At 45.8% G+C, this 20283-nt stretch overlaps 1 protein-coding gene across 7 annotated transcripts in view; it reads left to right on the top strand.

The window, feature by feature from the left end:
• Positions 1–20283, top strand: part of Crim1 (cysteine rich transmembrane BMP regulator 1) — a 187397-nt gene that overhangs the window by 75260 nt on the left and 91854 nt on the right. For 5 of the 7 annotated variants that reach the window (XM_052746298.1, XM_052746301.1, XM_052746296.1 and 2 more), the window contains 2 exons: positions 10169–10411; positions 11491–11611. The exons of 1 other annotated variant lie outside the window; for it this stretch is intronic. In XM_052746298.1, coding sequence (XP_052602258.1) covers positions 10169–10411; positions 11491–11611 — 364 coding nt within the window. The remainder of the gene's footprint in view (positions 1–10168; positions 10412–11490; positions 11612–20283) is intronic. One more of the 7 variants, XM_052746299.1, reaches the window with a different exon arrangement.

Here is a 20283-nt window from a genome sequence, read left to right on the forward strand (position 1 = left end):
TCAAAGCAGTGTCGTCATTGTGAGAAAGAGCTGAGTTACAACATCCAGTCCTTGGGGGACTCCAAGCGTGGAAGGCAACCGGAGTCACAGAATGCTGCAGCAATACTGAGGATTTTGTCTGTGTTCTGTGATGGATGTCGCCTCCTGGTAGAACCCGTCCTGGAGAGCTCCTTGTCTCCAATGTTTATACCTCCTTGACATTTTCAAGCTGTTGAGGAAGAGTGTTTTTTAAGACGCTGCTGAACTGACTGTGAATTTAGTTCATCTAGGCTTCCCCTCGGTAGTCATTTTGTCCTATTACCTAATCGCTAGGATTCCTTTGTGGGGGTGGGGTGGGACTAGCATATGACAAGCAAGGATGTGGTATTTACGGGAGGTGGCTTTATAAGGTAAAATTAATATTTTAAGACCAACATTTGGATCTTTGTACCTTTATTCTAACTTATCTTTAGTGCTTATCTTATTGCCAGAGTTTTTTTAAAAAACAGATTGTAACGTTTTGGAATTCATTATAGTGTATGAATATGTAACTATAATTGCTTGAATGGCAAATTCGTCTGACAGTAAATTGAATACATTTTCTTGGTATGAATTAACAGATGATGCAATAAAATTTCTCTGGACTTGGCATTCTACTGCCACATGCAGACTGTATTTAAAGTGAAGTAGAATACACATAATTCCCATTCGGGGTCTGCCTCTTCCCTGTGACCCTCAAGCCTTCCGCCCATGATTAAAAGGTGATCTCAGGTTTTACCTTCTCTCAGGTAACTCTGATCTCTTCAAAGAAGATTCTAGAGAAGCCTGGTTGGGTCATTTTTCTAAGAACTAAGACAGCTTTGAATTTCCTGAGGTCATGGAACAGGTTGGGCGCAGGTGGGCTCACAACATCCACGACCACACATTTTCATTGCCTTGGGAGTCTTTTGAAAATTCTGAATTGCTGGAGTAGGACACTTGCACTCTGAGCTTTTGGATTTTATTTCCCAGGCCATTCTGATAGGAGGCAAGGGGTGAGGGGGACTATTCTAGTGAATCGTTGTAGAGGTTTTCAGATGCGGCGTTTTTGGCCTCATTCCCAGAGTTTCTGACTCTTTTTTTTTTTTTTTTTGGTTTTTCGAGACAGGGTTTCTCTGTGTAGCTTTGCGCCTTTCCTGGAACTCACTTGGTAGCCCAGGCTGGCCTCGAACTCACAGAGATCCACCTGGCTCTGCCTCCCAAGTGCTGGGATTAAAGGCGTGCGCCACCACCGCCCGGCCGAGTTTCTGATTCTTTACATGTGGACCTTAGGATGTTCATTTCTGGCAAATGCCTAGGAGATGCTGGTGATGTTGGCCCTGGTCGGGTGGGGGGAGGTCACTGAAGAGTACTACCCTGCATCAGCCCATCTCGAACTTTACTGTGTCCTGCTGCTGAAGTACAGCTGGGGGCTCAGTGCCCTGCCAACCTCAGTTAACGCATTTCCAGCCGGCTCCACTTCATAATAGTGCCGCCACCACTGCTGACTCAGGGGCCCCACTTGGAGTAGCAAATCTGTAAGCTCTAGCAGGTCAGCAATACCCTGGGTTAGGAAAGCTGTGTGGTCCAGGGGCCCCTGGACATGTCTTAAGACTGGAGCCCTGAGCTGGCCAGATTAGAAGGGTCAGTTGGCCCTTTACTACCCATGGTTTGCCTTGAGTGTTTGAAGGCGCCCTTGGTCAAACTCTGTATCCATAGTGAATGTCCTTGTAAGGATTTTCAGTTTGCTGAAGGAGTCGGGGGTGTTTCTTAACCAGAATAACACAATAAGATCACCTAGGAGCTGCTGAAATAAATACACAGGCCCCATCTCCTTCTGAGCATTCTGATCTAATTGGTCTGAGGTGGTTTCTAGACAGTGGTGTTTTTAAAAGCTTTGTGAGTGATTTTAATGCCCAGCCAGACTTTAGAAGCACTGAATTAAAATATTACACACTGTGGTTGTGTAAATCCTTTACTGTTTTCTTCCTTGTATTCAGGCTGAGTTATGTTGCACTGTGATGCAGGGGAATTTTATTAGGCCATTGAAAACACTCTAATATGGCCTCTTTAATAAACCAGCGAGGGAAGGCCCTATGTAAGTTCTAGTGCCGTTAAAACCCAACTTCAGAGTAAAAGAAGGAACTGGGAAAGTACAGCGGGTGTTTCTGAAGGAGCTGAAATATGAAGTATTTCTGGGACTATGTCAACAAAAGCCTAATTTTCCCCCCTCGGGGTTATGACTGTGTGGAGCAAGTCTTCACAGCAAAGCCTGCCAAAAAAGGTTATGATAAAATCATGGAATGTGAATGAAAAGAATTCACCAGTATAACTTTTAAAGGAGGCAGCCTCCAAACTTTGAAAACAGAGGGATGACATATGTGTTGCATTTGTTTTAGAAGTTTTCAGGACAGAATAACGCTGCGTGCAGGGACAGCCTGATGCCCAAGGCTGTCTCTATGGCTAAGAGCACCTGAAGCAGGGTAACTGATGGGGACAGTACGCTGATGAGCACTCACCGAAGACCATGCATTCCTTACCATTGCAAAGTCATGCTGGACTGAGTATTGGCGCAGAAACATCGCCACGGACTAGACATACAAATCCTAGACAAGCCAAATACGGAACTTTTACTTTGGGCTTTATGGACTAGAGAGAAAAATTTGTGGACTTTGGCAGCTCAGCGGCTCATCATGTGTCCTCAGCCAAGTGTCTTGACCCCACCCCCACCCCCCACCCCCGGGTCTGTCTTGTCATCTGTTGGGTAGAGATGAAAATGTAATCTCTTTCTCACCGGAGAGCGCATAGCGGGGTTGGAATGTGTACTGGCAGGCCTCCCTTGCAGGAGGCCCTCAATTAGGAGAGTTTTTTGTTTTGTTTTGTTTTTTTTTCATTTCTCTACCATGACTATGGCAACTGGATCCTTAATAAGACATATTACCCATCAAAATGTTTGCCTTGTGAGTTTTTATTGATATTTGCTGCATGATAATTATACTTCAGTTTCGATTTCTTCTTCGTACCTCCAAAGTGTATATTCCTACTTAAGAGTCAGCTCTGTCTTGCCTTAAAGTTCGTTTGTTTTTTCTTGCTGTTCTTTTTTTTTTTTTTTTTGGTTTTTCGAGACAGGGTTTCTCTGTGTAGCTTTGCGCCTTTCCTGGGACTCACTTGGTAGCCCAGGCTGGCCTCAAACTCACAGAGATCCGCCTGCCTCTGCCTCCCGAGTGCTGGGATTAAAGGCGTGCGCCACCACCGCCCGGCTTTCTTGCTGTTCTTTAGTGCTGGAACATTCTTGCCTCCTATATATGCATTCATGTGCCTCTCTCAGTTTTCACCATGAATTCCCTAGTAGCTGGCCTAGAACTCACTGTGTAGACCAGGCTGGCCTCAAACTTACCATCCTGACTGTGTCTGTCTCCTGAGTGTTGGGATTATCATGCCACCATGCCCTGCTTTCTCTTTCTTGGCTACATAGAGGAACTCGGCTGGCTAATGCAGTGCCTTGATATCAGTGATTATACTTCAAAGCCTTTATCGCCACCTGGCACTATGCTGAGAAGCCATTTGTTTGAATGCCTGTCTCCTCTGGAGCTATAAATCCAAGGAAGCGAGGACTTTGCTCCTTCCCTGCTCAAGTCATTCAGTTAATGTTTGTCAACTGAATGAATGAAAGACAGACACAGAGGACTTCATAGACCGGTCTGCTATCACAGGATTTGTCTCCAGGTTCTATCAAGTGGCTCAGGGCCCCTGTGACACCCAAGGTCAATGTCACAGACAGCCCTCAGAGTGTAAGGTACACCACAGTGACATCTGGGGCAAACAAGTATAGTAGGTCCTTCGCCTCTTGGTTTCATACTCTGTGTCCTTCTTGAAGTCTGTGATATCAAATCTAATACTAATCTGGGGGTTCTTTGAGTTATCCTAGAAGTAACTGGAACTCCCAGAGATGTCTCAGAGTGGTGTGTACCTGTGTTATGGGTTTAGTACCAACAGGCAGAAGGAATCGGGGTTGGTGTTGGGGGGACCCAGCAACACTGACTGTGTAGTTGACTCTTAAAGAGTCAAATTTAAATTTCACTAGTCCGCTTTTCCTGTTTTCTAGTAGCTAGTATGCAGCATTCTGCGGCTGTCTGAACTGACGGTGTCAAGAGATTTTGAAAAGTAGAAGGAAAGCTTCAGTATCAGATGTGTGGAGCTCAATAAAACAAACAGGGATGACAAGAATCTGGCTGTGCGACTTTACCTCTCTCTTTTAAAATCTCATTTTTCCCCTTCTCCCCGTCTAGTAGCTGTTCCTTTGTCTTTTACTTAAGACCTACGTTTAAGCAGAAAACTCTGAAATGCATTTCCTGCCTTTTGAGTTGCGGTTTTACTTTCTCTGTTGGTATATGATCCTGGAGACGGCCTAGGCATAACCGCTATCTAGTCGTGGAGGTTCAAGTGACTAGGTTTGATTGACACTTGGCATAATTATTATGACATTTTATACTAGGTAACCATATCAGTCCTCAAAGGAAGATTACTGATACTAATTTATTTTTCCTTAATTACTTCAGTTGTGAGTCATATTGTCACTTTAGTCTTTCTATATCTGGGGCCGTTTTTATTTTTGTAAGATGCCAGTGTAACGTTACCAGGGCAACCAGACACAAAAGCTTGCTCATTAGCTTAAGTATTATATATAGATTTATTAGATGCCATTGGGAAAGCGTGTAAAAGGACTTCTTTTCAAATAGATAACATTTTAAACTTCAAAAGTAACGCCTTTCCCATTCATGGGAAATTTATGATGTGGCAATAGTTTCCTTATTTATTTTCCCTGTGCCGGGGCGGGGGGGGGGGGGGGGGGGGGGGGGGGGGGGACGAGTGAGAGAGATGCAGAAGAATAAATAAAGATTTCCAAGAGAACTTAGCGTATTTGAAGTAGGCTGAGAAGGAAGGGGCCGCAACAACAGTTGCTGGTGCCATGGTAACACATCGCGTGAAGTGTGTGCGGGAGGCTGAGTGCACAAAGGTGTGGGGCACCCTGTTGAAAGATGGGAAATAAAGCAGCCACTAACAGGTATAAGACAAGAAGATATCTGTCGGTGTTACAGATCTCAGTTCTTGGAAAGCATGGTTTCACAGTTCACCAACTCAGTGTAAGGCTTGACATGTCCGCCTGCCGTCCTCCTGTGAACAGCGCAGGTCTGAGGGTGAATGATGACCAGTGTGACATGTGAGAAGTCACCGGCTGATGTGAGAGTCTGCAGAAAGCAGGTCAAAAGTACAACTACACGTGATCTGAAGTTTGCGAATTAAGGTTGATTTCAAAGACAGGTGTTTGTGGTCAATAAATACAGAGTGTGTGTTACTCTCAAATACTCGTGTTTGCTTTCAGATACTCATGGTTTTTTTTTTAAAAAAAATGGCCATGAGACTATATATGTTCAGATATATGTGCAAAACCAAAACCATAAAAATCTCAAGAAATTAACAAAAACAAGAACGTATACAACACGTATTATTAGTATCAAATCAGTGAATGAGAACAAAAGGAAGATTCCCTGCCCCCAACGTTGCTCTACAGCAATTTTATAGCACTCCTCTGAGAAACTTCAAAAGAAGAAATCAGTGTTCAATGGTAGGTTATTTCAGAACAGATCCCATGAAGAGGAATGCATAGAAAACTTAAAACATGACCAGAGAAGTATTTGGCTAAAATGTTGAAGTCATGTTTTTTGTGTGTTTTTAAGAAAATAAGAGAGAAATAGAAATGCGTTTAGGGTTCGTGTTAAGATTCTTCAGGAAAACTATCAAGAGTCTGAAAGATGAAAAGATACCAAAACATAAAGGAACCGGGGAGTGTACAAAGCATGGAGAGCAAAACTTGTCACTAGAGTTCGGTGGGAATTTGGGGTTCTAAATGCATTCTACATCTTCTGCCAAAATACTTAGTAAAGATGAATCTAAAAGAGCTAGGATGCCAGAGGCATCTGCCCCCTTTCCCTTTAAGGTAGTTTTATAGGAAAGTTTGACATAAACATCAAAGACTAGTTAACTTTGTGCTTATAGAAATAGTTTTACAGGAGTTGGGCATGTTGGCACACACCTTTCATCCCAGGATTTGAAAGGTAAAGGCAGGTAGATCTCTGAGTTCGAGGCCAGCCTGGTCTATATAGTGAGTTCCAGGCCAGCCAGTGCTACCCAGAGAAACCCTGTCTCAAAAGAAAGAAGAAAAAAAACCTTTTGCAGCAGTGGAAGAGATAGAATACAAAAGTCCTCATTGAGAGAGTCCATGTAACTGTATCCAAGACTAAATAGGCCAGCCCTTGCAAGAGAAGGGCTTGGGAGGGTAAGAGTATGTGTGGAGAGGAGAGTGAACTCTAGTAACAACGATACTCCAATTTTTAAGTTTAAAAATCTTCGGTTATTAGGAAGCCAACAGAACTGTTTAAAACAGGGTGTTTTCTAAGAACCCGAAGGATGCTTTAACATCTACTAAGTGATTGTATTAGATAAGGGAAACCTAGTATGATTCTCTCGAGAAAATTTTGAAGTCGTGTTTGGTAAGATTAAACCTTCATTCTCAACATTCTTGGACACTTCCAAGTTTAAACTCCTGGTTCATTTACGTTCACTTATGGTTAACACTGTCTAGGTCGCCTGCCCTGTCCCCTGTGTGTTGCCAAAGCTCATGCAGTACAAACTTTAAGAAGTGACAGTGTGGAGAATGTTAACGAGCACATCACGAGTCGAGTAACTAACTAGCAAGAGCTAGTAAGTTGGGTTTGAATGGAAAGCATTGAAGAGTATGTTTGAAAAGTCTTAACTATGTATGCCGAATCTTCAGAGAATATGAACATAATAGAATGCTGGCCTGGGGCTGGGGCTCAATTGGAGGGGTACTTATATAGCTTTCGGGAAGTCCTAGGCTGGAACCCCCCAGAATCTTACAAAACCAAGCCTGGTGGTTCATATCATAATCCCAGCACTTGCGAGGAAGAAACAGGAGGATCAGAAGTTCAAGGTCATCCTCAGCTACATAGCTAGTTTGGGGGCAGCCTGAGCTACAGAAGAGCCTGTCTCAAAGCAACAAATCAATTATAACAAATAAGCAAATGTAATAATTTAGTGCTATTTGTAGGTAGAATTCGGACTTTTCTTTATAATAAATCAGTATTAGCATTTGCCAGACAAGCAGTCTGCTTGGTGTACTTGACAAAGACCAAGTTGATCCCTATCACTAAGATTAACCTTCTCTCTCTCAGCTCTTTGAGGATCCTAATACTGGGAGGATGGGGGGTTCTCAACACAGACTCCTGATCATTGACTCATCTTCTCTTTGCCAGGTAGTTCCTAGGGATTATAATATGAAAGTAGATTGCTAGGTGTTTTGAGAGTAGAGCTGAGGCCTGTGTGGCCCAGGCATGTGATTGTAGGCTCTGTGGTTCCCAGGAAAGGAGAGAGTTCAGCTATAAGGGTTTAACAGAAACCACAATCCTAGTCAGGAAAGAAGTTGAGCCCAGATAAATCAACTCAGGAAGGAAGAAGGGCAAGGGCAAAGTTGAACACCTTCAACACAAGGGACTCCTAGGACAGGAGTCACATCATACCAGAAGTTCATGAACCAGACGGACCAGGGTCAACTCAGCCCAGCCTGTGCACCAGCCATATAATCTTGGACAGTTAGCTTGACCTGCCCGAACCTTGTTTTCATTCCCTGTAAAATGGAGCAAATAATAACTCAGAGAATTCTTAGGAAGTCAGAAGTAGTGTGTGTGTGTGTGTGTGTGTGTGTGTGTGTGTGTGTGTGTGTGTGTGTGTGTTTGTCAGTGTGATTGAAGTTTGCTCTTAGGCCAGAGGCTGTCTGCACTGTCCACTCTGCTTTAAACTTATTGGCTGTCGGTTTGATGGAAGCAACTGGAAGAGAGGGCGAGGCTTGCACTTGACTGTTGCCCCTGACTGCAAGCAGAGATGTGGTGAAGTAGTATTCTGTCCAACAGGAAAAGGAGGGCACAGCCATAAGTTAAGTGACAGAAAGGAAGTCACAGGACCTTTAACAACAAAGTCATCTCCATGTCCAACACACCGTTTACTGGAGTCAACAGTGGGTGGATTTGGCTTCTTTCTTTCTTCTCTCCAGGTACATTCTCCACCTCTTGCTCCCCCATGGTGTCTCCTGTTACTCACAATCCCAAAGCCTTACTATGGCAAGAGGGGTCCCCTTCCGCAGTCGAGACTCTGTTCCCTTTCTTGGAAGGCTCATCTGGGTATCTCTGTAGCTCACCTCTCATTCCACGTCTATTCTGCCTCTTGTAGCTGCCGCTCCTTGTAAGCATCCTTAGTTCCCCATACTCTGGTCTGCCTCCCCAGGGCACTTATCTCTCCGTTACTATTCATAGTATTGATCACTTTTCTGTCACCCTTTACTGCCTTGTAGACCCTAGGAGAGCAAGAATCAATCTTAATCTTCTCCCCTCGCCCTTCCCCGTCTCTTTCTCCTGGTATGTCCCAAACTGCTAAATCAATGGGCGCCCAGTAAATATTTCTGGGTGAGTTTTCTAGGACCCTACGCGTGGGTGATCTCCTCTTGTGTGTTTTAGTTAGACCAGGAGTAGCTAAACAAGGAAGATGGCCAGTAAAGGGAAAGGTGAGGCGGCCACGTTGGAAAATGACCACAAGTTAATGTCACTTAACTTACGGCACAGTGATACCTGCCTATAATCGCAGCCCTTGGGAAGTGGAGGTGAAAGGATCAGGAATTCCAGGTCCACCTCTGTTACAGGAGACCTTTGGGGGAAGCGGGGGAAAAACAGGCTTAGTTTGGGAATGACAGTTACACCTGTACTATCCAGAGCTGAATGAAGTGTAAGATGGCGTGCCCGGATTCTTGCTTTTTTTGCTGATTAGGCAGGTTCCTTGAGTTTTCTGCCTCAGATTTGTTTGTTTTTGTTTTTGTTTTTGTTTTTGTTTTTCGAGACAGGGTTTCTCTGTGTAGCTTTGCGCCTTTCCTGGATCTCGCTCTGTAGACCAGGCTTGGCCTCAAACTCACAAAGATCCACCTGGCTCTGCCTCCCAAGTGCTGGGATTAAAGGCGTGTGCCACCGCCGCCTGGCCCTGCCTCAGATTTTTGTTGCTGTTGCTTGTTTGTTTGTTTGATACATACACACACACACACACACACAAACACACACACACACACACACACACACACACACACACACACACACACACAGTATCAAGGAACCTCTTCACTCACCAACCCTGCTCTGTGATTCTATCTCTAGGTTTTAGTTCAGCAAAGTCAACTAGAGGTTCTGGAAGTATACGCTCCAGTACCACGTGGCATTGCTTCACTAACATCCCCCCCGGCACCCCGACCCTCTTCAAAGGTCACAGTGTGCAGGAGTATAGTTGTAGATTATTCTAGTCTTTTCCTGGAGGCCCTAGGCCTCTTCAAAGCTTAAACGAAGAAAATGGCCTGAGGACCGAGGCTTGACAAGCCGGGGCTCGGCTGCTCAATCCTACACTTGTTGGGTAATGCCCACTGTTACTTTTCCCCGTCTCTGAAATCGAGGTGCCTCCCTGGGTCAGCAGATAACGCTGAAAGGAAAATGAGGTGTGTCCAGTGAGTCTCCCCTGAGACATGCCATGTAGGGGAACTTGGCTCGTTAAGCGGCCCCCAGCATAGAATTGCATATCTTAATCAGCTCCCCTGGTCGATGCTCATTTGGCAGTAGAGTTCTTCATGGCCATTATTGCCCATATTGTCTCCAGTCCCTGGAGTAGCCAGGTTTTATTGGTGTCTCTGGTTTGGTTTTTAACATGCATCGCTATCAAAAAAGAAACCTCAAGACCCTGGGGTTCACAGTTAATCTGGACCTGAGTCTGAGCCATGTGGGGTCTTCCCTTTGCGTCCCCTCGAGCTTTGTAGTATGGGTTGAGCAAGGGATGGAACTTCAGGCCTGCGTTTTGGTGTCATGGGCAGCTCTTGGGAGAGATTCCCGTGGTTGGCTACACTAAGTCTGAAGACTTCCACCAGACTTCTTTCGCTGCCCCGCTCTTTGTACAGTAACTAGACCTGGGACGACCTGTTCTTCCCTCAGAAGTGCCCCCCACCCACCCACCCCCACCCCCACCCCCCCACCGCCCTGGGCATGAGCTAAATTCTTTCTCTCCCATTTAGAAGAGAAGCCAGATTGCTCCAAGGCCCGCTGCGAAGTCCAGTTCTCTCCACGCTGCCCCGAAGATTCCGTACTGATCGAGGGCTACGCTCCCCCCGGGGAGTGTTGTCCCTTGCCCAGCCGCTGCGTGTGTGACCCCGCGGGCTGTCTGCGCAAAGTCTGCCAGCCGGGATCCCTGAACATTCTGGTGTCCAAAGCCTCAGGGAAGCCGGGGGAGTGTTGTGATCTCTATGAGTGCAAACCAGGTACGCGCGCGAGCTGGCTGGGTAGTAGCATAGCTCCCTGTGCGTCAGAGGGCAGCAGGGTCCCTCCTCAGCTGTCCAGGGCTCCTCCACTCCCACCAAAGTGAACATTCCGACCTGTGTGCACACGAAGGAAGGGCTTGCTGTCGGGGGCTGGTGCCTCGCTTCGGGACTCTTCTTCTAAAACAGAGAACCAGAGGGATCCTTTTTCCTGATGCGCGAGCGCCCTCAGGGAGTGAGCCAGTCCTTTGCTCCTTCGTCTTTATTTTCTTCACGTATGTTTGATGAAGCAGTTGGGGGAAGAGTGTGGTGCTATAGTTACCTGCTGTGTTCCCCGAGAGACCGATCGGAGGGCCTCGTTGGCAGATGCGTCTGTCACTTGGAAGCTTTACGTTGGGAAGCAGCTCCTATAGAAAACAGAATTTACTTCTGGGTAAATACTACCTACAGCCGAACGGCAGATGTTTTATAAGGAAACGGTCTGACTTTTCTTCCTTGGCAGCCCCTCCCCACCCGCCTTGGCTTTTTCGAAGCATGCCCTACGTCATTCGACTCACCTTCTCTGCCAGCGTTGGAATTCTTGTCGTGTCTCCACTGTTTCTCGCTTTATAGTTTATCTAACAGCCTTGCCCTTGTACCAGCCTTTCTAATGTCGTCTGTGACTAGATCTCGGTTGCGGTGATTTCTTCTTCTTTGCAAGTTTCTAACGATTGATCGGGCTTTCTCATTTTATTTTTTTTTTCCTTTAATTTTAGTTTTACCGTCAGGTAACTGCTTCAGGCAAAGCAATCCCTTCTCCATCTCTTGAACTGCTCTGTCAGAAACAACTTCTTGCTGTCCATCACCGTCCATGTAACGACCTGGCCTCCCACTCTGTTCTCCTCCTGCCTCTTGCCCTCTGTTGGAGACCTACCACAGTCATTTAGCGTTGACTGAAAGAAAAACACTAGAAGGGCCTTCTGGGTTTCGGGGAAGCAAGGGATCTTTGGACATTTGTCAAGAGTCAGTGTTTCATTCTGGGGGATCCAAAATGCAAGTCGATGTCACAATAAACGGTGCCTCTCTTGTTTGCCCCCTTTCAGTTTTCAGCGTGGACTGCAGCACCGTGGAGTGCCCCCCTGTCCAGCAGGCCGTGTGCCCCCTGGACAGCTACGAAACTCAAGTGCGGCTCACAGCGGATGGCTGCTGTACCCTGCCGGCAAGGTTGGTTCGTCACCAGTTCAAGTCTCCTCCTTTCTGTCTTATTTGCTAGCACCATCCCCCTGGGTCCAGTTTCTCAAGCCTGTAGCTGGATTTCCCTTGGGAAACCCAATCCTTGCCGGTTTCTCTGGAGAAACCACTGGACTGTTCTTGTGAGTCGCTATTTACATGTGTCTCTCCTCACTTCAAAGCCAGGTGTCACCAGGTTAAGCCATTAATCTTAAGGATTAAGCCTCTTCCTGAAAGCCCTTGGAGGGCAAGGAAGTAGGTAGGTAGGTAGGCAAGCTTTCCCCTCGGTGGCGTACAGATTAGGAAGCAGAATGAGGGATCTGGGACAGTGAGGCCCGCCATTTGATCCTCTGCAGCGGATCTTGTGGGTGTTTTGAGGCAAGTGCCCAGTGTTATGAAACAGAGCCTGCTTCAAAGAGAGCTCATCAGAAGGGGACCCTGGACATCTGGAGTCATGCATCTCCCGAGGCCCAGTTCTTACCGAGGCAAAGGGGTGTCTGCAAGTCTTAAACAGTAATTCTGAAGTCTCAGACACGTTTCCCTTCAGCTGTGGGAGATGAGCCGCTATCCCCATTTTCGTCTTAGCAATCAGGACGTGCATTGAACACCGGAGAGTAGGTTTCTCTAGAACCTGGGAGCCCTTGGCTGTATGCCATTGATTGTCTGCGGAGTATCACGACGATGCTAGCCAGCAGTACCTTGCTTTCAGGGAGACTGGGTTTGCAATCTCTTTCCCCGTACCCATGATGCCCATCCCTCCTCTTTGTCATCTCTGCCCCCCGCAACCCCCGCCCCCATCTTTGTAGCCCTTTGTTTAAAGTCATCTTTGCGATAACGACATTTCATTTCTCACCACCCTTGTTCTACATAGAGTGTCGAGAGCTGAAACCCTTCCTTATTTATCTCCATCTATAACCTCTGCTCCAGGCCAGCTCCCCCCCCCCCCCACTCCCCCCCCCCACCCCCGTGCCAGGCATTTGACATTTAGCATTTAGATTTACTACGGCGTGAGTAAGGTGTGGCTACAGAAATGGATTTGTGAATTAGGAATGCAAGCCAGTATCTCACAGTTAAAGGAAGCATGGGTTAGTTGGAGTTCTGTGCTTAGAGCGAATCCTGGAGGTTGATTCGGGCTCACGAGCTCAGAGGTTTCAGTCTACCGTGGGAGGAGGGTGTGGTAGGGCCGTTCACCCCGCGGCAGCCGGGAAGCAGAGAAGAGAGATTGTTTGCACCAGGGAAGTTCTTTACTCTCCTCCCATCTGTTCCTTTGGCCTCTAGCCTGTGCCATAGTACCATCCACATTCAAGGCAAGCCTCCCCTCACTTAGTTAATCCTCTCTGAAAGTGGCCTCTCAGACACACTTACAGTTGTGTTTTATGTATCACCTAGACCAGAGGTTCTCAACCTGTGGGTCAAAACCCCTTTTGGGGGTCACATACCAGCTGTCTTGCATGTCAGATATTTACATTAGGGTTCATAACAGTAGCAAAATTACAGTTATGAAGTAGCAATGAAATAATGTTATGGTTGGGGGGGTTACCACAACATGAGGAACTGTATTAAAGGATCGCAGCATTAGGAAGGTTGAGAGCCGCTGATCGAGACCCTCGTCAATCCCATGAGGTTGATTAGGTGAACCACTACAGCAAGCTTCCTTTTTTTGGGAAACGGGGTAGATACCTAGAGTTTGTTCTCATAATTGCTTTTTTTCTTCTTCTTGCCAATAATAAGATACATTAGGTCTTTAGTGTTCTAAACCTAGGATTCTCCCGGACATGCCCTTTATGCTGTGTCGTGAAGCGGACAGCAAAGATTTTTTGCAAAGGTGGTGTGTTAAAAGAGGTAGAGCAAGCTCCCTGCCACCTTAGCATGTCTTATGTCTGTGAAGCTGTGTGCCAAGGGATGCACACATAGGTACAGCCAATCACGGGTGAAAACCATGGAGCAATACTAGTAGTCACCGATGCCCCTGCAAGGCCTTCCTGAAAAGGAAGATGGTATGTTTTATCAGAGAACCTATTGAATCAGAGGTAAGCCCGTCCTTACGTGAAGGAACGGGACAACTTTGAGCTCACTTACAGCTGTGATTGAGTACTTCCTGTCTGTTGGAGGGACAAGGGACTTTTTTTTTTTTTTTTTTTTGCGCCAGTCCCTCTTGTTGCGTGAAATGCATAGAAGCTGTAGGAAGACACTAAATCTCAGCTTAAGAAGAAAACCTCGCAACTAATAACGCTTGGCAGTGAGTCATGCTGCTTTTTGAGGCCGGCTCCGAGTTCCTGGCGCTGGTTAGATTTCTTCCCATCTGGATGGCTGCCTGCCAGCCGTGCTTAGAAGAAATGTTACATTGGAACAGAGGTTGCACTGGATGCCTTCTGTTTTCATCCCCAAGCTTCTGCGAGTCTAGTAAACAGAAACCTGAGGGTGGTTATTATTGTATTAATGTAATTTGGACTTGGGCGTTCTCCTGAAGAACGGTCCAAGGTAAATGTGCCTCCAATGATGCAACTGAAGAAGCCCAGAGAAGGAAGTCATTCAGAGACCCGCTGTAAATCATTTGCAGAGAGGGCTACGTTCTCATAGCTCTTGCCTTCCTGTGTGTTCGATAGGCAGTGACCCATGCCTGTCCCCTTGCCTGCTACACACTCACCCTTTGTTCCTGCCCAATCAGTGCCCTCCCCAAGTGTTCTCGTGTTCAGGAACCCGGCATTTCCAGCCGCCTCTCTCCATATAGTGTGTCCCTTCTTTTACCTGGACAGCATGAGCCCGCGTTCAGGATTACATTTTCCTCTCTTTAAAGTGTTGGCAACCTTCAGCCCTTACAGAGGTCTCTGGTGGTGCCCTTCTGCTCTCTTGCAGCTCTTCATTTATCTGTTTATCGTAACACTGTTTATAAGACATTGAAATCATTCAGATTTTTTTTTTTTTTTGTCTCCACGGTTCTTTGTGATTCTCAAAGAATTGTGGGTATTTGTGATCTCTAGCGCTTGGGAGTAATACGGCCAGCCCGTATTTATGAATGAAGGAATGAAGGAATGAGCGAACAGGCCCACGCTTAGCCAAGCTAATTCATACGTTGAGGAAGAATAGAAAAAACACTTGCGGTTTCTTTAGCCTCGTGCCGTTACTCACAAAGCTACTATTGTGCGCCCCGCTTTAACACCCTTGCACATGCTCCCGGATCCTTCCTGTATGCTCCGCTACACCTCAGTACTACAGAAACACGGCTCCTTCCTCGCACTGCCCTCCCCGAACACAGCATGAGTCACCTTTATCTCTCCCTTCCACCTTTTCTGATATCACTCATCCTGCAGGATTCCAATTAAATTCCACAAGGTCTTCATCTTTCCACTAATGCCTGTCCCGCCCCCTGGGAACTCCGAGTAGATCCTTTTTCCAGGCTGTCAATTAATCATACATTTCCTTGCACCTTGTTTAATGGTTGCATACATAAAGTCTTATCTCGCTAGCTGAAGGATGTTTCCAGAGTTCAGCAATTATGTCGTATTTCCTCTGTGTGTGCATTAATATTGGTCCATGCAGGGTACATATGCTCAGGTGGTGACTTAAACCCGTTCACGTTAGCTTAGCATATGAACTGGGGTCTCTCTTATTAAAGAAGTTTGTAGGTCGTACTGTGATAAAAGAAAGAAAGCCCAAGCAAGCATATAAAAATAGAAATCAAAAGAAAAGTGCCTAATTTATAGTAATGACATTTTAAGAGAAACCTTTGTTCTCATGAGAGAACCACATTTCGGGCACAATGGAAACCAGGGTCGAATGTATAAAACCCTATCATGAGTATTTGACTTGCTCACCTGCTTGTAAAGATCATTGCTAAGAACTTCGAGTAAAACTAACTGTTAGAGAATTCACGCAGGAGAGCCCTTCAGGGCAGAAAAGGGTAAAGCAGCTGAAAGTCCAGCAGTAAAAATTTACTTTTCACTGAGAGTAACTGCTTTTTTTCATGGATTGACTATGCTTTCATATATTCATAAAGGGGGTTGTGGGACCCTCCATCTTTTCCTAGCAAAACTGTTGGACCCAGCCAGGCCCCCAACTGCCTGCCTATTTCTGTGTGAGTTCCAGCTCAGCTTGTGAGTTTTCCTCCTAAGTTTGTGTGCTTTCATTCCACTCACAGTTGTTCGTTCGTCAAAACACTAGTGAGGTCTTCCAAGGGACAGACTCCACTCTCTAGATGTTCTTATCACACCTGGATAACACTTTCCGCTTCTGCCACCGACGCACACTGACTTTCCCCTCTATCCCTAGCCTCTGTCAATGTCGATCCTTGAAGCATCTCTGCTTTGACTTTATGGCCCAAAGTCCGGTTCGGGCTCTTCCGCTTCTGTTCTCCTGAAAGTGCATCCTGAAGGCGATAGGTCTCTGTCACTCTTACTTGTCAAAGAATCAACTGTTGACCCAGTATCAGGACTCTGCAGCCTGGTACAGAGTTGCAGGCACACTGAGTCATCTGGGTCCTTTTCTGTGGGTACCACTCTGATGTCAGCTAAGGCAGCCAGCTCATGACACTTTCTAAGAGAAGACAGAAAAAGGTAAGAATTAGCATCTCAGGGCCTTACCTGGGGTCTGAACACCACTGCACAGTAACAGAAGGAGACATGGAATGCCCTATAGGATTGTATCCCCTTTGTGCTTACAGTGTCCGTGAGTGTGTGCATGGTATGTGTGCATGTGCAGAAGCTGCCATGCAGAGGGGATTTGGAAGAAAACAACTCATGTGTTGTGTACATCAGTGCAAATGCTGTCTTTGTAGGGCTGGGAAAGCTGTCCTTGAGCGGCATGGGGACAGCAGTCACAGGCATAGCTCCACTCTATCACATACCTTGCTAATTACAAAGCCTTTTCTCACTTCATCGTCGCTTTAACGCCAAGAGGAATTTACAGTCTGGAAAATGGAAGTCTGGAGAATGAATGACTTCTGTAAAACCGCAACCGTTCCTTGGCAAGAGGGGGTAGGGTAGGTCTGTCTGCGGCTCAGGGTCTTCAAAATCCCTCTGCTCTTTCCTCTGTAGTGTCTGTGAGGTTTTCTTGGTGTTTTTTAAACAGAATGATAAATCAGCAATATGAGCTTATGTCTCACTGATATATTTATATCAGCAAAGTACAAATTCGTGGCGTATATGTGTTTCAGTTATGCATTGCCACCCCCAAGAGCAGTTCAAAGCAAAAGACCTTCTCTGTTTCACCGTTCTTTGTGCTGGCTACGCAGTCCTTGGTGGTCGTATACGGCTTAGATGCCTTTTTGTCTCGGAGCTCTGCCAGGATGTCTTGATGGATAATTTGTGCAAGTTCTTCCGTCCTGAACTGCTTCATATGTCAGAAGGAGGAAGTGTTAGAGCAAGCATCTCTAGAGACCCACATGTGGACGACCCTCCTCCTGCCACATTGTGTTTGTGGAAGCAAGTCTCGGAATAAGCCCTTATCCAAAGAGTAGCAGAGTAGATTCTTCCTTTTGATGGAAAAAGTGTCAAAGAGTTTCTGGCCGTTTTTAACCCACCACGATATGCATTTAACAAAAATAGGTGACCTCTAGACCTGACTTTCTGGTTGAAGAAAATACGTGAAACCCTGCAGATGAGTGACCCTGTTCTGAAAACGGGTGTGTTCTGGCTCTGGCAATCTGGGTCTTCTGAAATTCAGGCAGCTTTTAGTTACGCGCACCAGGTGCTCGGCACTTTTCCCTTCCCACTTGGCAATTCGTCTCAGCACAGACACAGGTCAGGGGCTTCTAAGCACCAGCTCAACTTTAAGGCTCGTTTTGGTGACTACAACTCGGACCTCCTCTCCTTAAGAAATGCCGGGTTTTTCTCGCTCAGATATCAGAAAAATGTCATTGAGGTGGTTGGGAAGGGGCTGCCAGAACATCTTAGTCCTGAAACTAGGTCCCTGTTTAAAACAAAAAGCAATCTTTAAAGGATGTGGCATAGAAAATCCATCACAGTCCATCTTGTCTGAGAGAAATGGATCTACCCGCTGTATCTGGAGGGTGGATACACCTGAGATGCAGAGCTGTGAGTCCATGGTCTGCCACCAAGCTTAACCCTTAACCCAACTGGACGGTCTGTCACAATAGCTTCCGGGTCACTTTTGTTGTTGTTTGTTTGTTTGTTTGTTGTTGTTTTCCCTGCTCTAAAGGCACATTGCTGTCTTCACTGTGTGCACCTCATTTTTATAGAGTTTTCACTTTGCCTCTATCATTTTTTCACCAGTTTTAAAGATACAAACTTAGAGGGCAGATGATAAATTGTTAAAATTTGGGCAATGATACCACCGCACCTTCCTGGAAGTCAACTGAATTATTATTTCGAACATCCCATGCCTTTTGATGTTTTTGTATGTTTATTGAAAAGATGAATGATTAATAATCACTCATTCTAAATTCAGGGAGCGTTGTCTTAAGCTCTTCTTCCTGAAATGTTTATGTTATCAATTTCTGTCTATAAATACGTTTTTGTTAAAAGTTATTGAGAAAAAAAAAACCAAGCCAGTTATTTTGAGTTCAGAATAGATTAAGTCATTGCTCATGATATCCAGAAGCTTAAAATAGACTTTGTCCTGGGTTGTGTATGCTGCGAAAGCCAGGTTCCCAAGCTCCCTTTTGGCTCCTGCCTCTCTCTTGACCAAAGAACCCTGACTCTCTTCCAGAACCGAGATCCAGAGCGTTGAGACCTCCTTCTTTCTGAGACGTTATATCCAAAAATCTTGTTTTTATTTTTAACTCAAGATTTATAAGTTCTAATTTTTTTCCGGCTCTAAGGTAATCAAAAATTTTAGATTGTCTTGGTGAAAATGTTAATACATGACTCCTGTTTTCACCAAAAAAAAAAAAAAAATCGTAGACTATATTCAGCACATGAAAGTTGAAGTAAAGTTCAGTGAATGAGGCTGAATCTTGCAGCTCAACCCCTTTGGAGAGCTGTACCGTGATCCGTCTTCACAGTGTGTGGAACTTGAAGTTCCCTGCCTAGAGCAGCAGCAACCTCTGCCTGGGTGAACATGAACTACCAAGTGCATTGTCCCCTGTGGACCAAGTTACTGTCAACCCCCATACTTTCTAGAGTCCAGCCACTCAGGAGACCTGACCATCCCTTTGTGATTGCTGTCTGTGAGCAGATGTGTGCCCGTGCACACAACCCATGTAGTAGCCGAAGTATCCTCACCATGTCACACGAACTGGGTCTACCTCTGTGTGAATTGAGCAAGCTTTTCACTTTTTCTTGCTGTCTGAGCCAAAATGGAAGGCAGGAAAGGGTTGCGTGATCTTAAAAGCAGCTTCCACCTCTGAGTTTTTTTGACTTTCCCAAATCTTCTTCTCAGTCGGGTGAAACCCAAGAAGTGAGTGTTAGGAACTTTTAGGGGGAAAGAGGAGGAAAAGAAAAACCAGGACTCAGGAAGATAATGAAGCGGTAAGTAGGGTCACGTTGTGATAGGAAAGGGAGATTGTCCAATGAAGTCATAGAAGAGAGATGGCTGCTTTTTTAATCATTTCATTTTCTCAGAAAAGGCAGAAGGAACCACACAAACTGCTAGACTAGTTACCCAAGCCTGGGTCGTCAGACTGTGGAAAGCGGTGTGTGCGGTAAACAGGCGAAACAGGTGATGGTGTGTTTGGTGACGGCTAGCTACATTTTCTTTTTACATCTGTGAGGAGATCGCTCCCAAGGAAAAGGAGTAGATGACATCAGGCCAAAGGCTGAATCGACAAATAAGGGTTTACTCTATTAAATTGCTATTAGACGATGGAATGTGGATATCTCTGTCAGCTGCCTTGGTATGTGTGCTGTGGGAAGGACTCCAGTGTGTGTGCATGGGGGTGAGAGGTCCCCAGTGCCTTACACACTGCCCTCTGTGGACCACACCAGCCCATGTGTGGCTGTACATGGATGCTTGCTGCCCTCGAGACCCGTGTGCACATTGTTTCTCCTCTGTAAAGACTCATTTTTCCCAAGTTTCCAACTGCTCGTGTCTGTTCTCTGCCTCTCATCATTCAGCTCTATATTGTTAATGCTTCTGTATTTCACATTTAGTTGTATGTGTGTGTATGTTGCGTGCACACACACACACACACATAATTTTATTTGGGGAAAGTTTTATGTTCTCGGCTACTAATTTTTATCATTAGACCATTCTATCACTTAAAATGTTTTAGATGGGAGGTTGTTTTTTTTCCCTTGTTTGAGCCTCAGTTTGACTTTTCTCCTCTAAAACACGGCCTCTGGTATCTCAGACAGTTTCCCTGTCCCATCTTGTCCTGTTGGAACAGCTCCAGACTTCAGTTAGGGAAATTAGATAGAAGTAAAGATGATAACCTACATACACAGCCATGGCCGGAACAAAGGTCAGGAAATGCCTCCTCTCTTTAAGAGTAGATCTACATATTTGCCCCTCAGGTGCTTCAGTTCAGAAATCTAAGGTGTCCTCCCTCCGAAATCCCAGTTTCTTTGCACGTGTGAGAAACATTCATTTTTCTAGTGCTCTGTTGTGGGATGATAATAGAACTCTAGCAGATTGCTAGCACACTGTGCTTGGGAGTCGACAAAGACATTTGGGAAGGGAGCATTCTGGAGTTCCAGAATTCCCAGCCTGAAGTGGACCCATCCCTGATGAGGCCAGCAGAATGGAATCCTTGGCAGGGTGCTCCTTCC

This window comes from Peromyscus californicus, unplaced genomic scaffold (genome assembly GCF_007827085.1).
Source record: "Peromyscus californicus insignis strain IS unplaced genomic scaffold, ASM782708v3 Scaffold_1__1_contigs__length_55948999, whole genome shotgun sequence".
In the NCBI taxonomy this organism is placed as follows: Eukaryota; Metazoa; Chordata; class Mammalia; order Rodentia; family Cricetidae; genus Peromyscus; species Peromyscus californicus.